Source organism: Mesoplodon bidens (assembly GCF_964165515.1).
Source record: "Mesoplodon bidens genome assembly, chromosome: 2".
NCBI lineage: Eukaryota > Metazoa > Chordata > Mammalia > Artiodactyla > Ziphiidae > Mesoplodon > Mesoplodon bidens.
The window spans coordinates 32,334,654-32,346,955 of record NC_138177.1 but is presented as its reverse complement, the minus strand read 5'-3'; the positions used below and the strand labels follow the sequence as shown (position 1 = coordinate 32,346,955).

The 12,302-nt window shown below is 38.4% G+C and overlaps 1 protein-coding gene across 3 annotated transcripts in view; it reads right to left on the bottom strand.

Moving 5' to 3' along the window:
* RABGAP1L (RAB GTPase activating protein 1 like) overlaps positions 1-12,302 on the bottom strand; it is a 700,878-nt gene that overhangs the window by 618,879 nt on the left and 69,697 nt on the right. For all 3 annotated transcript variants that reach the window (XM_081224264.1, XM_081224266.1, XM_081224265.1), the window contains exons 4-5: positions 6,395-6,605; positions 3,073-3,247 (exon numbers count right to left, since the gene is read on the bottom strand). In XM_081224264.1, the coding sequence (XP_081080390.1) occupies positions 3,073-3,247; positions 6,395-6,605 (386 nt within the window). The remainder of the gene's footprint in view (positions 1-3,072; positions 3,248-6,394; positions 6,606-12,302) is intronic.

Below are 12,302 nucleotides of genomic sequence, written 5' to 3'. Positions count from 1 at the left end.
GTAATATATTCATAAAGATGCAACAAGAATAGGTGCCTCGCTGGCTTTTTGCACTGTGCTTTCTGATACTCTGCTCTGTCTGTAATTCTTCAGCAGAACTCTAGTACATCGTTCTCCCTGTACAAAGATCATCAGTATCAAGATACTTCTGGCTGGATTCCCCAACTTTTTGCCATAGATAACTGAGATCCACTCCAGCAGAGTCCCACAGAAGAACAGCCAGGGCATTAAGTCAAATGTGTCCTAACCCTTCTGTGGGAACCCCTAATCCTTGTGTCACAGGTCCAACAAAGCCATCACCCTCACTGGGCTTCCCCTCTACCACTGTTGGTGTCTGCTGCTTGTGGGATATTATAGTGAAATAAGAGCACATCACAGTGATAACTGGTAGTGGCAGCCATGCTGCTACTCCCTCTTGAGAAGATGTCTTCTTGCCTTTAACTGACAAACTTCTTCAAATCTTGTCCAGGGACTCTGCAAACAGTGGAAAACAAATCAGTGCCACTGCTGAATGGTACATATTTAAGCAATAAGAATGTCTGTCATCTGTTCCTGAGCTATCTTTGCCAACTCTCTGTGTCCATTAAGAGGGACCCAAATACTAAGGACTAATGTTGTCCCTTCACCACACAACAAGAAACTTCCAGGAACCAGATAACTAGACAACCAGTAAATGCAACAAAAAGACAAGTAATTATTTTTTGAGGGGAGAGAGGAAGATGTCAGACATTCTATAAAAGGCATGAATAAAACCCAAATGTTGCTGGAATGCAAGCTATATGACTGAGAAACCCCTTTATAAAGCATAATTGAAAGGTAAAAATCTATATTTACTTTTTATAATAAAGCAACAGGAAAGCTGTGACTGAAAATTAAATGGGTCTTCAGAATCATAAACTTCCTTAGGAAACCAGCTTTATCATCTGTTCTCTCAGCCTTTGGATAAGGAAAGGGTAACCATAAAATTTGTCAGCCACACCAGAGCACTTTTGAGAATAAAATGAAGTGCTTTAATAATATACTTGGACAACAGGCATAAACTAGGACTGCTCCAGGCAAAGAGGAGCATAAGGTCACTAGTCTAAATAAATACCATCTATGTTATGGAAATGTCATGAGTATCAAGTAAATGCTTAGCACAGTGCCAGGCATAAGCCCTATATTTATACTGCGTTGTTATAGAAATGATCTCTCATAATAAAGTTCAATGAAAACTGTCATTTATTTCTCCTTCAAACATGAATTTTACCACCAATGTCCCAGAATGTAACACTTTGAAAAATTTACTCAAAAAAATTAAATAATAAATGGACATCACTTTATCACAACCCACAATGTACCAAATATCCTCTCCAGAAATACAATTAATCCTATTTAATACTATATCCAAAATGGTCAGGCCGAGAATTCCCCCCCAGTTTTATCCACTGCTTACCACTGTTAAAGCTCTCAAAATTGACAAATATCCCCCCCATAAACAAGTGGATGCTATAATCCCAAAAGAGAGTTTCATACCATCACAGTTATGAAAAATGCTTGCAACCAGGTGCCTTTCAATTTCCTTCTACAGCAGTGTTTCTGCCTCTCCAAGCAGCTGCTTCTCCAATTCTTCAAACTTCTCTTTCTTACTGTTGAGCACCAGTTATCCAGAATCCACACAGGTATGTTAAATGATGGTTGCCAACATGAAATGCCAGGACTCTACCATCTGCTTCCCCACCTCTGTAGTGGAGTTGTAAGGATCAGAAATAGACCCCCCAATTTACAAACACACACACACACACACACACATTCTTTCAACATATTTATATCCACTGCCTCCTATGTGGCAGGCATACTTGTACTCATTCACTCTACCTATCACACACTTGGCCAAGTAGTCAGTATAGGTATATGTATAGGTATTATGCATGTGTGTGTAGGTATATATACATACACACATTGGGATGAAATAGATTCAGAACTATATAAAAAACAAACAAAAAGAAACAAATTTGAACTTCTTACACAGGCATGGTTCTGACAGAGAACTTCTATGTCTGTACATGTTCATTTTAGTGTAAAAAAATTAATCACCAGGGCATAATAACAACTGACATACCCGTCACGCTTAGTATCAGACACACAGAAATCTACATTTCTATGAGTTCCCATCTTGTGGCCAGAAATAAACTCCCAGAACTCCTGTTAATACAATGGTTTATTTATGTTTCATAGTAAAGAGAAAATAGAACAACTGCTACTTTCAGCATTTTCTGCTGACAATTTATATTTCCAAAAGCAAACACACCTGAGACCTTGCCCATCCAAATCCATTTAATAATGCCTTTGAAATGGTTGTATAAGTACTCAAGTTCTAAAAGTGCAAATTATTTTTACTTTGGGGAGAAATCAATAAATACAGAAAAGAAGGCAATTTCTCCATGTATGTAACAGCCATTTGATTCTGAGTCTAAGAATAAACTACCATTTAATAATTGGTAAGAGGAACTCACTGGCATCTTCAAAGGACTACAAGTTGACAACCTTGCTGTATGGGAGCATTTCTATTTATAATTAATAACAGTTCTATAGAGCAAAAGCCAGCCTCTGAATGAATGCACATAATAAATGATCACCAGTGAAAACCACAGACATCTCTGAAACAATCTTACTGCAGTATCTAAGTGAAAGGCCCAGCAGAGAAACAGGTATTGTTACAGACATTTTTTAAAGTCACATAGACCAACCAACTTAGGCAAAACAATAAAAGAGGGGCAAAAATATTCTTCCTTTCTAAGTCTGAGCAATTACTACCATGGTGGGGTGGGAGGAAAGCTTATCAAGGGGGACTTTTCTGTTACATATGTTAAACTGAGAGAACCACTTTAGTGCACAGAGTTAGCAGATTTAGCTTTCCATATACGGCTCTATGCCATTATAAATATTAACTTTCTCTTCAGAAAGATACTCCAAATTTATGTAATATGGTATATGGTCATACATACTAAATTATATGACAGTGAAATTAGAGTTTGAAAATATTACCCTAATTCATCTCAATAGCGAATTGCTACAACATATTATACTTACTGCCTCTTTAATTTCACAGGAGAAAACATGTATCTGGAATTCTTCTGAACCATGGGAACTCTCTGTAAATGCAAAGCAATTGCTCTCTACTGTCCCATCATGTCCACGTGCACAGAATAACACCTTATAAATTGGAAAAGATGCTATCTCCATGTTGTTGGATTGGTCTATGATTCTGCAGAACAGTGATGAAAAATGAGATAAAATATTAACTATCAAAGAACAAAGGCAAACACTTTTACTATGCCAATAACATACAAAATAATTATCTTAAAATCACAAAAATAAACTGGTACTAATAAAGCAAGAAAACAATTATCTTCATATTTTTGCTATACACACACACAAACACAAATTCTTCAACTTCTTTTGACAATTACTTCATTTTTGTGTCCTATGATCGAATTCATTTACTTTCAAAACCAAGTATACACTGCCTGGTAAAATCGATGTCACGCATCCCTAAATGCTAGTCTTGTTCTGTTATGGCAAGAGGAATGCCAGTAAAAAATAGCACAGACCATCTCTGGAGAGTTAATTTCTATTTAAAGCAGCACCTGTAAGTTTATCCAAGTCCAGGTCATTCATCGTTCAACAAAGACTTCTCTTACCCTAAAAAAGGTCAGAGTGGTTCCAAAGATAAATTTAACAATGGAATTTAAGAGGTAAAAGGAGTTTGTGGGACTTAGTAGCAAATATTTCTCTGACTTTCCCTATACAAATCCTAAGCCCTAGTTTGATCCAAAACCTCAAGACCACCTCAGGATCTCAAATTGTAGAACTGAGGGGGACCTACTAGGAATAGAGATGCAAATCAAAACACTAAGTCTTTGTTAAGGTATGTTTGGCACTCTGAAACTCAATAGATACAAATATCAAAATGCCTTTTCCTGTTAAGAGATATCATACAAACAATATACCTACAAAACGCTTTCCTGAAAAAGTCAAAGCATTTTTACCAAAACCTTGTAAATTTATATTGCTATTATTTTGGTACTCAGAACTTTTCTCACATTCTAAACTTCAGAGAATGAGGCAAATCAGAAAGGGTTTGGAAAAGATTAAATCAGTCTTCAGAGAATAGTATAGGTTCAAGACACGTTCAACCTAATTTCCCAGACCTGGTTCATTTATTTGTTCATTCAGCAAATATTTACTAAAAACCTGCTATGGACTGATACTGCTCTAGACAGTACTATCAGACAGAAGCTGTAGCAAGAAAAAATACCAATAAACTGCCCCCATGGAACTTATATTCTAGTGAGGAAGACAGATAATAAACAAATAGGCAAATAAATATATAATATCAAGTCAAAGAGAAGTTCTGTGAAGGAAAAAAGGCCCAGTAAGAGGAAAAAGGGATAGTTATGATATGATCAAAGGAGGATTCTTTCGACAATTTGGCAGTTTCTTACAAAACTAAATATACCCATACTATAGGATCTAGCAATTACACTCCTTGGTGTTTATTCAAATGAGTTAAAAACTTACGTCTACACAAAATCCCGCACACAGATGTTTACAGAAGCTTTATTCATAATCACCAAAACTTGGATGCAATCAGAATGGCCTTCCATAGGCAAATGGAGAAATAAACTGTGGTACACCCAGACAATAGCATATTATTCAGCACTAAAAAGAAATGAGCTATCAAGCCACAAAAAGACATGTAGGAACCTTAAATGCCTATTATTAAGTAAAAGAAGCCAATCTGAAAGGGCTACTTATTACATGATTCCAACTATATAATTTATTGGAAAAGGCAAAACTATGGAGACAGTAAAAAAGATCAGTGGTTGACAGCAGCTGCAGGGAGGGACAGATGATCAGGCAGAAGGCAGGAATTTTCAAACAGTGAAAGTACTCTGTATGATACTCTACTGGTGGATACATGTCATTATATATTTGTCCAAACCCATAGAATGTACACCACCAAGAGTGAACCCTAAGGTAAACTATGGACTTTGGAAAATTATGTCAATGTAGGTTCATCAACTGTAACAAATGTGGGGACTTCTCTGGTGGTCCAGTGGTTAAAAATCCACCTTCCAATGCAGGGGACATGGGTTCGATCCCTGGTCCAGGAACTAAGATCCCACATGCCATGGGGCAACTAAGCCAGCGCGCCGCAACTACAAAGCCCATGTGTGCACTCTGGAGTTCACGCACCACAACTACAGAGCCCATGCACTCTGGAGTCCGTGCACCACAACTAGAGAGCCTGCGCGCTGCAACAAAGAGCCCACGTGCTGCAACGAAAGATCCCATGTACTGCAACTAAGACCCAACGCAGCCAAAAATAAATAAATAAATAAATAATTTAAAAATAAATTAAAAATTTGTAACAAATGTACCACGTCGAAGAGGATGTTGATGGTGAGAGGTGTGTTTGGGGGAGGTGGGGGGATGCACATCCGGGATATGGGAAATCTCTGTACTTTGTGCTCAATTTTGCTGTGAACCTAAAAGTGATCTAAAAAATAAACCCTATTAAGAAAAACAGGGAGGAAGAAAAAGAAGCCTTCTTTTGATAAAAAGGTTTCTTGAGGTGAAACCGGAGAGAAGTGAAAAAGCCACTGGAAAGCCAAGGAAAGCTTGTTTAGGCAGAGTAAAGAGACTACACAAAAGCCCTGAGGTAGGAATCCTGACTGATATGCCCTGAGGCAGGATTCATGACTGCGTTTGAGAAAGAGCAAAGAGGCTACTATGACTGGAATGTAGCAAATGAATGAAGTGAACGAATGAATGAAGTAAATGTAGTGAAAGAAATGAGAGAGCAAAGGAGGGAGGGAAGAGAGGGGAGAAGGGCAGAAGATCAGGTCAAAGCAGATCATCAGGGCCAGACATGGTAAAAATTTCAAATATAATCACAAGTGTGATTGGAGGCTACTGGAGGGCTGAATGTAGGAAAATAACAGTTATCTGATTTACATTTAAAGAAATTCAAGGTTCAGATGACATTAAATATTATTCCTAGTGAAGCATGTGAGAAAAAGCCATTTTGCTTCTTTCCAATCTGACGTAAAGAGCTTGAAATCTAGGGATCACTAGTTTTTTGAACCACTGCTACATGACAAGGTGAAACACAAATCATAGGTATTTTTACAGTTATAGTTGCATTTATAGTATTCTAAGCAAATTTTACAAATGCCCCTTGCAAATAAGGAATACAGTCTAAACCTGAACATGTTTACTTTGCATGGCTACAGAGTAAAAGTGAATTCAGAGTAAGTCCAAGTCCTCACTTATGATAAAATATCATCACCACTACCCAAAAAAACTTCACACATGTCTAAGGGGGTAATAAAGGATTAGAGCTTACCTCACAGAACCTTCCGGAACATTTGGCACATACAGAGTAACAGGAAAGGGGTGCTGACTGGAAGATTTCATAGTTGCCATTGCCCGTAAAGCCTCCACTTCATTACGTGGGGAAGAAACCTTCATACATCCTAAATAGGTCAGTTTGTTAAATAAAACACTATCTTCTTCAGGTATTCCACTTGGAGAAGATGGTCTGGGTGTAGAAATTTCTGAAGAAAAAAAATAAGAAACACTCAAAAGTTAATATAAAACTTCACAGTATAATTTCACCTATTGCCCAAAAACAAATGAAAAATTGCAAATAAAAGTTAGGTCTCTCTGTGTTTTCATTTCTTTTAATGTTTATCCTACATCTTAACTTAGAGTTCTGGAACTGGCGATTTTGTACTTCAGATCTCTCAAAGTATTACCTTACTTAGCTATGACTTCTTTAGAGGAAAAGAAAAAAAATTTCTAAGCTTTGTATTTTAAAAAATCAAAAATATGGAGTTCAAATGATATAAAACAATAAGGAGAAAAGACTACACTAAAGACAGTGTGAATTATCCTGAAACTAATGAGAATTAAACAAAACTAAAATCAGTTAAAAGTGTCTCTGGTAAAGATCCTGCATAGCACCAAATTTATTAATCAGCCTAAATTCCTCAGCAAAAGTCAACAATGTTAAAATGTTCCATCTCATACTAATACCAACAAATTCAACTCCTTATTTTTCTCCTTCCTAGCTTGCTGGCTTCTATAAAATATGTAAGTATTTCAATGAAAAATTTTTCCTCAAAATAATTATTTTGATGAATTATCCTATGATTGCTTCCCCCAATTCTTTAAAAAAAAATCCACTTTAATTCTAAGCACAGCATGCATGTAGCAAAGTCCCAACTGTGGTTAGAGAGTATTTATCTGCATATATCAGGTAGCATAAAGCTTCCCCTCTGCCACTCTCCCCATCCCCACCTAAAAACCCACATTCAGCTACTCTCCAACTCTTCCTGCTACCCACATCCACGCTGTACAAAATTAAGTCTCACCCAAACTAGATCACCCAAACTAGATCCTTGTGACATGCTCTAATTCTCATTACCAGGATTACACTTACAGGATATTAATAAATAATTCACAAAAGCCATTCCCAACCTCCCCACTCCAGCTCCCAAATATTATACTAAATCATGTACCCTTCACCACCTTTTTTCTATTGAAAAACTAAAGCTATTCAAATGAAGTACTTCATCTACCATGTTCGTCAATCACTGAAACATGTTTTTCCCCCTTTTGAATCAGTTCAATGTATATATTTCAAAAGGGACATATAAAAAACTACAAATACATTTTAAGGCCAAATACAAACATGTTTAGAATATACATATATACATATATGTATTTTTGTTAATTTAGCAAGTACTTATGCAAAAACAATTATTTGCAAGATCGTATGGTAAAACTATGCTTTGGTGACTGATGAACACGGTAGATCAAGTAGTTCAAATGGTCTAACGTATGTGTAATTGGAATCCTACATAAGAGGAAAAGGTGGGGAAAAAGCTTTCTGAAGAAATAAATGTTTTACAAAATCTGTGTAGCTCACAGATTCATGAAACTCTGTATACCCCAAATACAAAAACAATACATATATGGATCCAAAAAAGACAGATGACAAAATTGTAGACAAGACCGTTAAAGTAACTATTATAAATATGATAGAGAATTAAAGAAAAACACCTAACAAAAGAAGGAGAAACATGGTAGACAGAAAAAAGAACCAAAAGAAATTCTAGAGCTAAAACATGCAAGATCTGAAATGAAATATTCCCTGGGTGGACATAAAAACTAATTCTAATTTGCATAAGAAAACAAGAATATTAAAGAAGATCCCTGGGATAAAGAAAAATGATACTAGAGGGAAACTGAAGAGCACCAAAAGTTATAAATATGAGGGAACGACTTTTTCCTTGCCGTTTAATTTCTTTAAAATACAGCAGACTGCTGGTCATCCCCATTTGGAAATCTTATTAATCAGTATGTCCAAAATTGAATTCATTAGATGTCCACTCAACTATTCATGCCTTGAATAACTCTTGAATCCATCCCACTTTTCTTTGGCCCCATAGTCATTACCCAAATTACTACAGCAGTAACCTCCAGTCTTTCTTTCCTCCAATTTATTCTCCGCACTGCAACCACCAAAATCTTCCATAAAGATGAAAGAAAGAGGGACTTCCCTGGTGCCACAGTAGTTAAGAATCTGCCTGCCAATGCAGGGGACATGGGTCAAGCCCTGGTCTGGGAACATCTCACATGCCGTGGAGCAACTAAGCCCGTGCACCACAACTACTGAGCCTGCGCTCTGGAGTCCACGAGCCACAACTACTGAGCCTGCATGCCACAACTACTGAACCCCGTGGGCCTAGAGGCTGCGCTCCGCAACAGGAGAAGCCACTGCCATGAGAAGCCAGGGCACCACAACGAAGAGTAGCCCCCGCTCACTGCAACTAGAGAAAGCCTCCGTGCAGCAACGAAGACCCAACACAGCCAAAATATTTATTTATTTATTTATAAAAATAAATGACTAAATAAAATAAAATGCCAAAAAAAGAAAGATGAAAGAAAGGGAGGGAGGGAGGGAGGAAGGGATGGAGGGAGGAAATAAATAGATATACCACACAAACACTAATTATAAGAAAACCAGAATGGCTATATTAATATCAGAAAAATCAGACTTCAAAACAACAAATAGTAACAGGAGAAAAAGAGACATCTCACAATTATAAAAGGGTCAATTTGGGCTTCCCTGGTGGCGCAGTGGTTGAGAGTCCGCCTGCCAATGCAGGAGACACGGGTTTGAGCCCTGGTCCGGGAAGATCCCACATGCCGCAGAGCAACTGGGCCCGTGAGCCACGGCTACTGAGCCTGCGCGTCTGGAGCCTGTGCTCCACAACAAGACAGGCCGCAACAGTGAGAGGCCCGCGCACCGCGATGAAGAGTGGCCCCCGCTTGCCACAACTAGAGAAAGCCCTCGCACAGAAACGAAGACCCAACACAGCCATAAATAAATAAATAAATAAAGCAAAACTGTCAAAAAAAAAAAAGAGTAAATGCACTTCAAAAAAAATAAATAAATAAAAAATAAAAGGGTCAATTTATAAGGAAAACATAATTTAAAAAGTGGCTATGTCCCTAATACCAGAGCTTCAAAATACTTGAAGCAAAAACTAGCAGAACTGAAGATCCTCAAACTGAACCAGTCAAATTGAAGTAACAAGTCTGCTATAGCGTCTATGTATTAACTGAAAACACTTGGCAGAATATAAAAAGTAACTACCTTAGGATTGTTTTTGTTGTTGTTGTTGTTTTTATTTTTTTTTATTTTATTTATTTTTGGCTGCATTGGGTCTTTGTTGCTGTGTGCAGGTTTTCTCTAGCTGCAGCGAGCAGGGGCTACTCTTCATTGTGGTGCACTGGCTTTTCATGGAGGTGGCTTCTCTTGCTGCGGAGCACAGGTTCTAGGCGTGTGGGCTTCAGTAGTTGTGGCTCACAGGCTCAGTAGTTGTGGCTCACGGGCTCTAGAGTGCAGGCTCAGTAGTTGTGGTGCCCGGGCTTAGTCGCTCCGTGGCATGTGGGATCTTCCAGGACCAGGGCTCGAACCCGTGTCCCCTGCATTGGCAGGCGGATTCTTAACCACTGCGCCACCAGGTAAGCCCAGGATTGTTTGTTTGTTTGTTTGTTTGTTTGTTTGTTTGTTTGCGGTATGCGGGCCTCTCACTGTTGGGGCCTCTCCCGTTGCGGAACACAGGCTCCGGACGCGCAGGCTCAGCGGCCATGACTCACGGGCCAAGCCGCTCCGCGGCATGTGGGATCTTCCCGGACCGGGGCACGAACCCGTGTCCCCTGCATCGGCAGGCGGACGTTCAACCACTGCTCCATCAGGGAAGCCCGGATTGTTGTTTTTTTTTTAATGCAAGTAACAGCAGACAGATTGAAGAGAGGTCAAAACTTGAAGAACTACCAGTATAGTACTGAATTCCCTTTTACATTTTTTCATCCTTTATATCCCACATTTGACCTAAGGGCAGCCCAAGTTGCAGAACTGTGCAGTGAGCAACAAAACTGTGAGAGAAATCCAATTTTTCTGGCCAAAGGACAGAAAAAAAGAGTCCCTGTAAACCAGAGAACGTTTGGGGAATTATAACTTTTTTTTTTCTCTCTCTCTTTTTTCTATCCCAGTTCTATCACAAGGCCAGCCCCAGTGTTGGAGCTGCACCACTATGTGGGAAGTAGGGCTGGGGGGAAAGGATGGAGTGCTGTAGCATATGCAACTCGAAGAAAAGGAACCTCTCAGTGGTTAGAACACGCAAACAAAGGGGCTTGGCTCTTGTGGTTCAAAAAGGAAAAGGAAGCCTCTGCTATTTTCTTTCTTTTCTCTCACCACTCTGTCCTGAAGTGAGAAACCTGCCTTTCTACGCAAGAGAAGAAGGAAAATGGGCCCCAAGAAGCCAGAGAGTATGGGGGAAATCCTGAGGAGGAGAGTTGGAGAAGGTAATCCCCTAATTTTGTGTATGAACTAACACAAGTCTTGGTTTCACCACCATGCTATACATGTGTGGAACAGACCAAAGAAGCATAGCAAAGGTTTTGGAATTGACTGACTTTGGAACCAGAAAGCAAGAGAGAACTTGCAGTCTGGATGTAACCAAGTGGACTGCCTGCTAAAATAAAACAAAATCAACATTCTTCAGAGGACTGTATCTGGAAACAGAATCTCAAAACGTAAGTTTCAGAAAGTCTGGAAAACAATTCAGTTACTCAACTAACAAAAAAAACAAAAACAAAAAACAAAAATAGAAAAAGGTGACCAATTGTCAAGGGAAAAGCAATCAACAGATACCAATCCCAAAATGATGCAGTTGCGGGAATTATCAAAGACTTTACAATTGGTATTATAACCATGCTCTATGACATAAAGGTGAACAAACCTGGAATGAGTGAAAATATTAAAATCCGTGGTAGAGGAACAGAAAATGTAAAAAGGTGAATTTAAGACCAGAAAAATAGAATATCTAAAATTAAAAATTCACTGGATGGGCTCAAAAGAAAGGAGATAACAGAACAGTGAGCCAGTAAACTGGAATACAGATCAACAGAAATTTTCTAAACTAAAGAAGGGAGAAAAGAAAAAGATTGGAAAACAATGAAAAGAGCCTTAGAAATTGCAGGACAATATGAAAATATCTAATAGTTTTGTTGTCTGAGTCATGGGAAAAGAAAAAGACTATGCACAAAAAAATTTTCTAAAAAATGTCTGAAAACTTCCTAAATTTCATAAAAGATATAAATTTACAGATTCAAGAATCTCAGTGAACACCAAGAAAGATAAATTCAAAGAAAACCACACCCATGTAATCAAACTGCTGGAAAACAAAAATATTGAAAAAAAATATTGAAAGTAGACAAACAGCATGTTACAAATAAGGGAACAATAAGTGATTCAAATGACTGCAGATTTCTCATCAGAAATTTGGGGCTTCTCAGGACGCCCGTGGTGACACAAGAAATGATAGAGAAGGGTTAGGTATGTCAATGGAGGTAAAGGGCCTACACCCTGCCCCATGCCCTTTGTTTTTGTTTTTTTTGTTGTTTTTTTTTTGGCCAAGCCACACGCTATGCCAGATCTTGGTTCCCTGACCAGGGATCAAACCGTGCCCCCTGCAGTGGAAGCATGAAGTCTTAACCACTGGACTACCAGGGAAGTCCCCCCATGCCCATTTAAAGTGATATGTTATAAATACTGGGCTTTGACCTAAAACTGTATGTGATTTTACTCTGAGGTTCAAGATTTCCAAAACTATTGATGATGAAAAACATTTTATTTGGTACTTACTTTGTGCCAGGCATTTTACAAAATACTTTAT